The sequence below is a fragment of the Alligator mississippiensis genome, chromosome 1 (genome assembly GCF_030867095.1).
Source record: "Alligator mississippiensis isolate rAllMis1 chromosome 1, rAllMis1, whole genome shotgun sequence".
In the NCBI taxonomy this organism is placed as follows: domain Eukaryota; kingdom Metazoa; phylum Chordata; order Crocodylia; family Alligatoridae; genus Alligator; species Alligator mississippiensis.
Window position 1 is genome coordinate 467560942 of NC_081824.1, and position 12302 is coordinate 467573243.

The 12302-nt window shown below is 57.7% G+C and overlaps 1 protein-coding gene across 1 annotated transcript in view; it reads right to left on the minus strand.

The window, feature by feature from the left end:
- Nucleotides 1-371: 371 nt before the first annotated feature.
- Nucleotides 372-12302, minus strand: part of RELT (RELT TNF receptor) — a 49568-nt gene continuing 37637 nt past the window's right edge. The window contains exons 7-12 of the mRNA XM_014603492.3: nt 9629-9709; nt 8673-8754; nt 7651-7917; nt 6762-6975; nt 5291-5340; nt 372-2683 (exon numbers count right to left, since the gene is read on the minus strand). Coding sequence (XP_014458978.2) covers nt 5293-5340; nt 6762-6975; nt 7651-7917; nt 8673-8754; nt 9629-9709 — 692 coding nt within the window. The 3' untranslated portion in view covers nt 372-2683; nt 5291-5292. The remainder of the gene's footprint in view (nt 2684-5290; nt 5341-6761; nt 6976-7650; nt 7918-8672; nt 8755-9628; nt 9710-12302) is intronic.

Below are 12302 nucleotides of genomic sequence, written 5' to 3' on the forward strand. Positions count from 1 at the left end.
ACACACACACACACACACACCTGAGAGCTGCCTGGCCAGACTTCGGGCTCCATTTGGAGTAGGGCTGCTTTAATACTGCCATGCAGCCAGGAGAGCCTGGCAAGCACACCTGCCATTGATTTACTGTGTCTCCTTGGGTAAATGATGCAGGGCAGCTCCCTGCCTCAGTTTCCCTATGCAGGGGATGGAGGTGGAAGAGGGAGGGAGAGGGATGGTGCCACCAGGCAGCCCCAAAGTGAGTAGCTGCTTCTGGACTTATGACCCACCCAAAGGTAGCTGCGAAGGCAACTTGCCGTGGCCCTCCCCGGACTCCAGTGCCCTGTGGAAAGCCCCCCCCAAGAGAGGAAGAGAAGAAAACTTGGAGACAGAAGTCCGCTTGAAACTCGTGTTTTATTTAATGTCTTGACGTCCAGACATAAAACTAGGAGGCTTAAAAAACCAGATGGCTAAAAAAACCCCCAAAACAACCCCAAATACACATATCAGTAAATAAAAAAGGCAAAGCTGGGGACCCTGTTGGCTGCAGCTTGGCCGACGCCAGCCGGGTTAAAAAGCAGATCCCCACGCCGCCCGCATAAATAAGGATGTAAAAACAGACAGGACTAGAGGGCCCGACGCCACATGCTAGCGCTAAGCCCTACTGTAAACAATAGGGTAAACCCTCCCGTGGGGCTGGGGAGAGAAGATGGGAGGACATGAGCTTGGGCTGGGACAGAGACACCCGCTCCAGGTCCCTGCTATGCCTGGCATGTGGCATGTGCACGGTGACACATCTGAGCCTCCCCCAGCCAGGAGGAGGTGATCCGTGGTCCCGCGTTACCCGATTCACTGGTACAAAGTTGGGGAGGTGGGGGGTGCTGAAGCCCTCAAACCTAACACTTCTGACCCACCGATGAGGGTCGGGCACTACAGAGCTGGGCTCGCGAATGAAACACCGTGGCACGCTCAGCCGTGCAGCGTTCCCGGGGCCAGGACTGTAAGAGGCGGCTCGACGCCGCTTTCCGAGGCTGGGCCCTCCGGAGAAAGGCCCCCACGCATCAGTCTTCCCCGGGGCAGCAGCGCCCGCCGCAGACCCCTGCACCAGGCTCCAAGTCTCGGGGTCAGGGGCAGCCATTCGTACTAGCAGCAACTGCCCCCTGGATTGCAGGGCCGTGCCCCCTGGACTGAACAAGCTGCGGCGGTTAAAAGCAATACTGCGGCCGTACACCAAGGCCCTCCCGGGGACAAGCGCTCGTGAGCACGGGGACGGGAGCCTGGCTGGGGTGCTAGGCATCCTCCTCAGTAGCAGCCAGCGCTGGGGCCTGAGCTGGATCCCACATCAGCTCTGCAAAAGCTGTCCTGGCAGAAGCCGGAGCAGCCCCTGGACACTGAAGTGGGGGCCGGAAGACTGGGCCCCCGTGCCAGTGCAGCAGGGGAGAGCTCAAAGCCCCTCTCCAAGCCTGCCGGGAGAATCCCCCGCATCCCAGGACCCAGCACTTACAGCTCCTTGCTCGAAAACCCATCGTGCCCACAGGCACAATTAAAAGCCCGGCCGAGTGCATTCTGGCTCACTGGCCAGGCAAGGTCCTATTCAGCACATGGAGCAATATTTGCTGCTCCCCCGGGGGCCAGAAAGCACTGCAGAAGTGCTGTTCGCCCAGGAGCAAGGACCCACCAGCTTCCCTGTGCTACTATCAAGTCCCACCGGCACCTGTCCGCCCGAGAGCCACATTAGACTCATTCAAGCTGTGTGTGCTCAAAAAATCATGGGTCTGCCGCTTTCTCACCCACCACAAGACCAGGACATTAAATACAGACACTGCTTTGTTACATTTCCTTCCTGGCTCCAAGCCTTCCAGCTTCCCCAGGGCGACCGTTCCAGCCACGAAGGCTAGAAACTTTGGGAAATGTATTTTTAAATGAAGGCAGAGATTCTCCTCTCACCCCATGACTCCAGGAGCTGGGGCTTGAAGAGGAAAAAAAAACCATGCCCTCCTTCTTTCCAGGCTCACCACGATATCATGAGAGCTGGCAATGCTGCAAAAGAGCTGTGCCTGGATTAATGCTATCACCGCTCAGACGCTGCTGTGGCCAGAGGGCTGGCGGTTCCCCAGGCTGGGTCTTCTCCAGCACGGGAAATATGCCCAGGGTTTGCTTTTGTTCATAAAAAGGGAGTTGGGGAAGAAATACTGCAGACTGATCAAGTCAATGCCCTGGCCCCTGAAGCCGTCCCTGCCCCCTACGTTGGAGTGTGACGTGCTCCCTCGTGCTGGGTCCCGTGGGAATTAGGAACATGCTCCGGGATCAGGAAGAAGCCTCTCCTCTCTCTCCCGACCCTCCTCAACCCCCCTTGTAAGCACACAGCTGAAGCATACACCCAAGTCCTTGCCCTGTGCACCGAAGACCTTGGAGCGGGTCCCCCAGCCCGGCGCCAAGCTGCCCCCCGCCCTCCCTGACGAGTCCTTCTTTAAAAGAAAAATGCTTTTGGCCATGCCAGGCACCTCCCTAGTCTGTTCCCGCTGGCATGTGCTGGTGCCACGTGGCCCCCAATCCTCCGGGGGTGCGTGCGGAGATCTCCCGAGGGGGAAAGGGGTGCCTTCAGCATCGTCCAGCGTGTGCGTTTCTTGGGTGGACGGTCCAACCAGAAGCCTCCGGGTGAGCTGCCGTTCAGGTCTCCTGGCGCACGGGGGACTCAGATGATTACCTATGAACAGGAGAGGGGAGAGATGTGGGGTTGAGGAGGGATGCGAGACTGGGGGATCGGCTGCCACAGAAGCCTTGGGAGGGCATGGAGCTACCCTGCGGACCTGGTGCGAGGAAACACCTGCTCAGCCCTGCCACTGACTCACTGTGTGGCCTGGGGCACGTCCCTGATCCTGTGCCTCCATTTCCTCCTTGGTAAAAATGAGGCAGAGGCGCCTTCCCTTCCTCACAAAGGAGCTGAGGAGCCACACAAGGGTGTTTCAGAGGGCGCTTGGCAAGCTGAGATGCTTCTCACCCCTACTACCCCTGTTTTTTCTGACTCCAGCTACCAGCGGGATTAAGGGCAGCCAAGGGCCCACTGGGGGAAGTGACCTACTCTGCTCCTCCTGCAGCCTGGCAAGATCAAGACTCAGACCCTAGGAAGCAGACCATAGAGACAGCTGGCGGGAGCCGCACAATGATGGATACACCCTGGAGGGACACAGCGGCCCCCACGATGGGCGAGTACCATCCTAGGGCATACCGTGCTAGGTGGCATTGCTTGCAAGAGTGAGCAATGCTGGCTTCCTCAGAGCCCCTATACTCCTCCTCACCCCAAAACCAGCGGGTTCGCGTCTAGTACCCCCGAGCAGCACTGCCATAACCTAAGGGAGGCTTTGGCCCAAAGAGCCTGCAGCATGAAGTCAAGCCAATGAGCTCATTCGTGAATAAACAGAGCGCTGGGACATCCGACTGAAGAGGAAGGGGGTGGAAAAACTGGGATTATTTAGTCTGGAGAAAAGGTTTGGCAGCAGAAAAGGTACAGCAGAAGGATGGCTGGACAGACGACAGGGAGAGCGCAGCTGCATGGGACAGGACAAGGAGTCATCGTCTTAAATTGCAAAGGGAATCGAGGTTGGAGGTTTGGGAGATCTTTGTCTCTGGGAGGCTGCCCAGAGAGGCTGTGGCACCTCCACCCTTGGCAGTGCTAAAAGCAAGCTGGACAGACACTTGGCCAGGAGGGTTTAGACAGGGCTGATCCTACCTGGAGCAGGGACGGACGACACGTGACCCGAGGACCCTGCCTGCCCTGTTTTTCTGACTCTAGCTACCAGCGCGATCAAAGGCAGCAAGGGGCGGACTGGGGCAAGTGACCTGCTCTGCTGTTTAAAAATGAATGGCAGATCCCTAAGGCAGCCTGGCTTGTCCAGAAATTACCCAGGGATTGAGGATAGGAGCTAAGACCCCCTGTCCTTGCTCGGCTGGGCCCCACAGCCCAGGGAGAGGGTGCTGCAGGGGAAAGGGTGCGTTTATTGTAATGGGTGCAAGGGTTTCTTAATGTGGTTTAAGAGGCGTGCTGGAAAGCCTATAATAGAGGATGTATGCATATATCATATATTTTAATAAGAAAAAAAGAGGGTGCTGCAGTCTGAATGCCTGCTCTGCCTGTGGGCTGGGAGGTGGACGGCTCGTTAGGCGATGTGTCTCTCAGCCCAGGCCTGGCCCTTGGGTCCTCTCCCCTGGACTAAAGCAAGCGGTGGCTCACGGCACTGGGTGCCAACCCAGAGACAGCACAGCCTGGGCGAGTCCGCTCCTCTCGGCCCTCCCATGGGTGCTACAGCGATCTCCCAGCCAGGAGCCCAGGCTGTAGCTCCCTGTTGGAGACTGCTTGTAGGATCATAGGAGAAGTAGGGCTAGGTCATCTAATCCTTGCTCAAGGCAGGCTCACCCTGGACTAGCCAAGTGTCCGTCTAACCAGCTCTTGAGGACTTCCAAGGATGGAGATTTCACAGCGTGACCACCCTCGGAGCCAGAAAGTTGCCCCCAGCCTCCAACCTAAATTTCTTCCGTTGCAGCTTGAGGCTGCTGCTCCTAGTCCTGGACCCTACAGCCACCGAGAAAAGCCTCTGTCTATTGTCTCCAGTCAACCTTCACGTATTTACTGTGCGTCTGAAACTCATGCCCTTCATACCACCCGCTTCTTAACCTCCGTGGACTTGCTCCCGCAGAGCTCAGCCAAGCAGGCTGGTGCCAGGGCCAGGAATCGAAGCCAGGAACCTGGCTTCCCTTTTTCCCTTGCTGTCACCATTACAGGGGACTTTCCGGGTGCTTCAAGAAGTTCAGGGAGGTGTTACCATAAATTTCTTGCTGCCCTTATTCCAGGCAGGGAATGGGAAGTCAAACCAGTCAGAAGAAACTCATGACAGCAGACGTGCCCTCTCCGAGCTCAGGACTCTGGTTGGGGAGAGTCCACCAGGACCCTTCTAGCCATCGTGACGGTTCAAGCCCCAATGTGCAGAGTCAGCATCTTTTTCCTGACTCAAGTTGTTGGCAGGTTTGAAGGGCAGGTGGGAGCCCATGTGTGAACGTGCCCCATAGTAGGGGCAGTACATGCCCCGAGTCCGAACCCGTCTCTGAGCACAGCAAGTGCAGACCCCGCACCTCTCAGAGCTGCTGGTGGACAAAGCCTTGTACCCTTCACCATACGCCACTGCCAAGAGCCCTGCCAAGCAGAAAGAGCCTGCCCAGGCCCCCCAAAGCACCGAACCCTGCACCGGACTGGCAGAAGCAGAGAAGGCCGTGGCGTCCCCTCACCCTCCGCCACCGCAAGTCCAAAGGGCTGCGTTACCTTCAGATAACAAGGTTACTCTCGCGCAGTCTAATGACGTACGGGTTGTCCTGAAACGAGCAAGCGGGGTACGTTCAGACACAGGGCAAGGGGCTGAGAGGATACGGGGCTCCTACTCCAGCGTGGGGTGCGGACAGGGCTGATGAGCCGAGTTTTCACAACCCGATTCCTCTCCCAGAAGCACTAACTTGTGGCCTCTCTTTCTGGGAAGGAGGTGGGTTGATGCCCAGGACACATGGGAGCCAGGGAGCAGCCACAGATGAGTTACCTTGGCAGGATAGCAGTGTCCCCCACACCCAAATCTGGCCCTGCCTCGCACCCCACAGCCCTGGGTCGTGCCACCCCTCCAGGCCCCTCTGCTTGGCCAGCCAGAGCATCTGCTCTTGCTGCAACCTGTGCACTATGGCTCCTCTCTCAGCAGCCCTACGAGCTCCCCGGCCTCCCCGTGACAGCCCCGAGGCAAGAGCTGATCTCGGCCATCCCCCTGGCACTGCCCTGGAGCTGGGAGACAAAATCTGTCTGGGCTCCCACAAACAACGTCCCTTCGTGGCCCATGCTCCACCATGTGATACCTGTCAGCTCAAGGAGGACACCCAAGGGGAGCTTACGGGGGATCCTAAACCCAGCTGCCTGCAGCACAGCCATTACCAAGGAGGCCAGAAAACAAAGCCAGTCTCCCAGACCCCGGGCTCCCCTCAGTCCACACCCCGACCCGTGCGGCTCCGGCGTCATAACCAGAGACAGGTGCAACCAGCAGCAGTTTACAGCCCTGCATCCAAGCCTTCGGCATTATTAGCATGCAATGGCGTAGCACCGCTGCTGGGGACATCACTCCCCCGCTCCACCCTCCCCGCTGCTGGGTCGCCAGCTGTTTTCCTTGCTCACAATAAAACAGTTTCCACGGGGCTCCTGTCATGGAGCGTGTGCGTGCGCACAAGCATTACTGCTGCGGCAGATGGCCGTGCTGGAGCTGGGCCCTGTTCCCAGAGCCCCCGGCTGTGTCGGTCCGGACTTTGCTCGCTTGGTTCCTGACTGCTCTAGCAGGTGGGAGCTACCAGCACGTTCATCCCGAATATGCCACCTCGGGGGACACCAGTCCAGATCACCTGAATCAGCCCGTACCCATTGGATACCCATGCTGAGGACACAGCAGAGAGGTAGCCAGGTGTCCACATTAGGCGCCCTGTTACGGTTCACATCTGACAGTGCAGAGTGGTTAAACCTGCCTGGCTCTGGTTTGAGTTTGGAAGGAGCCCTTTGCAATCGGATTTAGGGGCTCGGAGGTGCTGATCTCTGGCAGCTCCTATGGGAATGGCACCACGAGAGGGCAGCGGGTGCGATGTCGAGACAAGGGCCTGGCGAGGCCCGGGTTCAAGCAGGTGAGGAGAGAGGGACGTGAAACTTGGACCGGAGCCCTCTCACCACCCGTGAGAGCTGGATCCCAGGCGCCCCATGTGCACAGGCTGCTCACCTCTTGCTGGCTGTCAGCCGTTTTCAGCCACGTGGACCGGGCTGCTCCATTGCTCACCAGCGGCTTCTGTTCGGCAGGGAGGCTGCAGCGGGGCGCATCCGATGCACCGGAGACAGGGCTGCATCCGGGGCGCAGCTCGCTTCCGCCGCTCTCGGAGATGGTCCTCACCTCCGGGAGGCTGGGCTTCTGCTCGGGGATGCGAGCCACCCGGAACCTGGGGGCACCGCGGTGCGTGAGTCGGGCAGGTCCCAGTACCGCGGGGGGAACAAGGGGCAACCCCCTGCCCTCCCCTAGGGGCAGGTATACACTGGCCCTAGTTGTGTTGCTAGCATCAGGGAGAGCACTCAGGACCCCTGGGATTAGAGACTACTCTCCTCTGCAGCTCGAGACCTGGCTGCCTCTGCTCAAAAGTCAACCGCAGGCTTGGGAGCCAGCTCAATGATGCTACAAGGCGTTGCTGGCAAAGCTGCAACCTGTCCCCATCAGGGGATCTGCATTCAAGGCCCAGATCCCTCAAAAGCCTAGACCCCCACTGCGAGCCAAGTATAAAAATGTGTTCCCAGCAACTCCTGCCTACACCGCACCATGTCAGGCAGGATCACAGCACCCCCCCCCCAAGCAGGGGCCAAGCAGGCTGCCCCTTTCTCCCGACACCTGGCCCTGGCTGGGCAAGAGAGCCCCTCTTTCCCTCTGGGCAGATGCCCACCTGGTGTTAGTGCCAGGCTAAGTGGTTGTGTATTCCAGGGCTTGCTGACCGATTGCTACCCAGCCCAGGGAGCTGAGCTGAGCAGACCAGGGCACCTGGAGAGGTGTCCCTGTGCCGCTGGCTGACAAGACACCGAAAGCTTCCCTTGCTCCGACCCCCTCGGATGCCCACTGTCCCGCTCACCTGCCGACGGAGAGGATGGTGATCTCCCCAGACCTGCTAGCCTTGCCACCTGGCTTGGATGGCTTGGCAGGGACGGTACTGGTCATCGTGGGGATGGGAGTGATGGCAGCAGCAGTGGCTGCAGCTTCAGGCGAAAGCAGCACCTCCGGCCACTTCTTCTGGCTGCAGCGGGTGCAGCTAGGGCCCGAGCGCAGGGCCAGGCCCTGCACCGTGTGCAGGTGGTGCTGGTGCCGGCAGATGGGGGGTAGCTGTGGCAGAAGGGGCAGCCTGTTGGGAGAAACACATGGTCAGAAGGGAGGGTGGGAAGGACAGAGCAGGGTCCCACCAGCCCCAGCCCATATCACCTCTGACTACCCCATGGGATCCCCACCTGCCTCAGCCCAGACCCCATGTGGGACTTAAGACTTGGCTGTAGCCCAGGACTATGCTGGCAAGTGATGCATCTTCCAATTGCCCACTATACACCATGCTTGCCCCTTATGACAAACCCTACCCAAACCAAAAGCATCACAGTGAGCAGGGCAGCCCGTCTTCCTCCCCAAGGAGCCAGCTCTGCCATGCTTGCAAGAGCTACCAGCCCTGAGCAGCTTCTTGCAGGCAGCCCTCTGGGCAAGGAGGCTGTAACAGCTCATTTGAGGTCCCTCTGCAGAAAGCCCTGGTCATTCATATGGTCACAGCACACCAGCACAGGGGCAGTTGAAATCCTGCTGCAGCCCTGCTAGCCCAGGGGTACACGGGTGCAGGGGCCAAGGCCTGTCTCTGCTAGACCGGTCCCTACCAGACCCGTGTGCGGTTCTTTACTGCAACTGGGTTCCTTGCCAGTGTGTTTTGCCCAGGGAGACCTCTGGGACAAGATGCTGTGCTGTGAATTGCTCCTCTCTCACCATAGCTGCAACACCCAGGGCTTTTCATGGTGCTAAACGGGTTCCCAGCAACTCCTGCCTCCACCGACCTCCACTGAGCCTGTGCATCATCCAACCTGCCCTGTGACAGACCCCCGGAGCCAAGGGAGGTGGTCTTACTTGTTAGTGGACTTGTGGGTCGTCTGCACCACCTGCTTGCTGTGATAGTCCTTCAGCAGCTCCTCCAGGGCAGCGGCGTTCTCTGTCGGGACCAAAGCACCAGAAAGGACCATGAGCTGAAGGCCGGATGCATTTTGTGAGCCCCGTTCAGGGGTTATAAAGGCAGCAAGTGCATTTGTCTGGGATGGTTTGGATGGGGCCGATCCTGCCTCAAGCAGGGGGTTGGACTTGATGACCTCTGAAGGTCCCTTCATGCATATGGCTCTATGAATTCGTTACCCAAGCTTGCCAAGGTGCTGTTGAAACTTTGCAGTGACTAAGGTTATACTAAGATTTATAATCCTGTTGCTAAGAAAAAGAGATGTAACCAGGCATCACCTTGTTTGGGCACGAGTGAAGTGTGATGGGGAGTGTAGGGTTTTAAGCCAAGAGGTATAAGGAAATTTTAAAGCATGCTTACACTGGATTAGCCAAGTCAAGCTCATACAAAGGTAAGAGTAGAGAGAGACTGGCCAGACACGCCTTCAAGCCTGCTGACCTGGAGAGACTAAAGGCTGTCTGATCCACGCGCTTGGGACAGAGCAACCGCTTAGCCGGGTAACTAACCTGTTGCTTGTTAATGCATTTTGTTCTCTCTAAATAAATGTGCTGGATAATTGGGGAACACTTGTGTCTCTTTATACATTTCACCCCTGACCATGCCTGAAGCAGGGAACAGCATCTGTGGGACGCGCAAAGGTTGAACACCATTCGGACAAAAGACGAGGAGATGGTGCTGGAGCTGCATGCGGGAGGCTCTGGCAGCTGAAGAGTGACGGGTCGGCGCTCTGAAAATTTCCCACCTCTGCCCTGAGCATAACTGTGTGAGCCGGGACCCTCCGGCTCTCTCACAGGGTTAGAAAGACCCTCCAACCCTCCACCGGGTTGGAAAGAGCCCTGCCTCCCTCGCCACTGACCTTTCTTCTCCGTGATCAGCCGCACCAGGACCCCGATGGTGTCTTCATTGGCATCGTCTAGCCTGTAGGTAGAGCTGCTACCTGCAGAGAGAGACACCAGGGTGTGAGCATCCCATATCACCTCATTTGCACAGAAATACCAGGGCATCTTATCGCCTTGTCTGTGCTGGCCTTGGGGCCACACAGAGGTCCACAAAGGTCCTGCCTGTTGTGGAGGTGGAGGAATAAAGGCTTGTCTCAATGGCTTGGCCAGGGACAACCCCAACGTCCCGAGTCTGCTTCCCCTGCTTTAAAGCAAGCGGAGGAGCATGAAAGTTGTTTGCTCCCAAGCGACACCCAGTCTCTTGGACAGAAAGGGACAACCTGGGGCATCCAGTTCGGTCCTCCCCAATCCCAGGAAACCATGCAACAGCCACGGACCCTTTGGCGCTCAAGAAGAACATCCCCCCAACACCAGCTCCTGCCACGAGCTTCAAAACACCCCCGAACCCTAATCCTAGAGTCCCAGCCCCCACCAACCATGCACTATCCTCCAAATTAGCAGGTGCCAAGTGGAAGGTCTCAAATCACCCATCTTTTATTGCGGTCACATCTCCCAGAGGCCCCAGAGCCCACTGCTCTGCATGAATGCAAGGTGCTGTACATGGACGATCTTCCTAGCTGGAAGAGCTTATGGTCTCAATCGCTCAGACAAAGGGCAGTATGACCCCTGTCCTCCAGGGCCTAGAGGGTTTAGTGACTTGACCAAGGTCACGCAGGACACCTACAGCACAGCTGGGACTGACGTGTATCCACGTCCCCACTTGGCTGTTATCAGGCAACAGAGACTGCCCGTGTCGGGGTTGCTTGGGTGTGGACCAGCCCCGGTGCAGCTGGCCCTTCTCAGGACTGCCCGCAAGAGAGACCAGCCCGGCCGCAGATCCTAGATCCAGCCTGGTTTCGGACGCAGCTTGGGCCCCTCTGCCAGAGGTGGGCAGGACATCTCTAATGCTGCCCCACACTTCACCTCTAGCCCCTGCCAGACTTAATCGTGGCCTTGCTCATGCCAATTGGTGTTGGTGTCTGTTTTAGAGGTGGGGAAACCGAGGCACAGGGGTCAGTGGCAGAACCGGGACTAAAACCACGGTCTCCGGAGATCAGGGTCTCTGTTCTGCTTTACTTTACTAGGCTGCCAACAAGATCCTTCTTCCTCCTTAAGGGTCTATTCTCCTGGGCACCTGTTCGTAACCTCTGGCAGGCACCCCAACACAGCTGGCCACAGGCGAAAGGACCCCCAAAGCTGCTGAAGATGCAGCTGGATAGCGAGTGTGGAAACTAGTGGGGTTGAGCATCCTTCAACAAGCAGCTGTGTTTCTCTGTGCCTCAGTTTCTCCAGCTGTGGAATGGGGTGTGCAGTCGTGGTTGGAAATCACACGGGATCATAGCAATGCCAGCTCCTTGGCTATAAAGCCCTCTTCAGGAGGTTTTATAAGCCTGGGCTTTGCTGTGCACATCTGCAGCACCCCCCTCTCGTATCCCGTAGGGCAGCATAACTGTAGCCAAGTCTGCTCCAGAAACTAGGTCAGCACTGGTTTCGTCTCATCGAGCCCAGCAACAACCGGTGCCGCAAGCACCAGGGACCCATCTTCACGGTCGTCATGGCGACATGCGCGCACGTCAAGCATTTTGGGGTTATTTAAACTTTCACTTTTCTCCCAAAACACTGGGGGGAGAGGCATGCAGGACAGCGAGGAGCACGGCGGGCAGAGCAGCCACGGGCTCTTGGACGACGACAATGCCGGGCAGAGGCAAGCTGCTTCAGGCGGTGCCTGAGGATGCAGCCCAGCTGTGCCACCCAGGTGTGCTCTGGGCACAGGCCGGCATGCAGAGGAAATGGGTTGAGCAGGGCACTCGGTATTCAGATGGTGCCTGAGGATGCAGCCCAGCTGTGCCACCCAGGCACCGCTGAGCAAAGCGCCTCTCTCGAGGATCTCCCAGTGAATGGGATTAAAGAAGAGAGGGCGCCTTCAAACAAGCCCGTTGCTGGTAGAGGGACAGCGACGTGCCACCTAATCTTGCTGTGCCCAGGGAGGAGTCGTGCTGGCAGGCCGGGCACTTTCATCTCGTGGGTGATGGAGAAGTGCCAGCCACTCCCAGCATCAAGGCCAAAAATATATGTACCCGTTGCTGGAAGTGAGCAGCAAACCTAAGCCAGCCACAGGTCAGCCCTGGGCAATTGGGTGGGGGAACAGACCAGTCTAGGTTCCTATGGACAGAGGCCTCTGGGTGACTCGAGCATTGCTTGTCCTTGCTACACAGGCCCCCAAAAGTCAGGAGATACTTGGTTAACCCTCACATCATGCCCTGTACCGCATGGGCTATGCTTGGCACAGCACATCTAACAGCTCACACCCTCAAGATCTCTCCGATTCAGAGACGGCATTGCCAGCAAGTCCCTCAGCGCCAATTTTGCGCCAGTGGAAAAAAACAGGCTAGGAAGAGAGAAAAGGGTTTTATCATTCAGCTCCCTGGGCCTGGCCTGGGGTAGGGGTACAAATATACCTTGTGCTCCCTGCTAGAGAAAAGCCCAGGAGAGACGCAGCTGATCAGGAGGGAATCGGTCACATTGGCATGTGCTGACATAAGCCATCCAGAAAGAGAGCAAAGCAAGCAGATCCATTTTGGGGAGCTTATT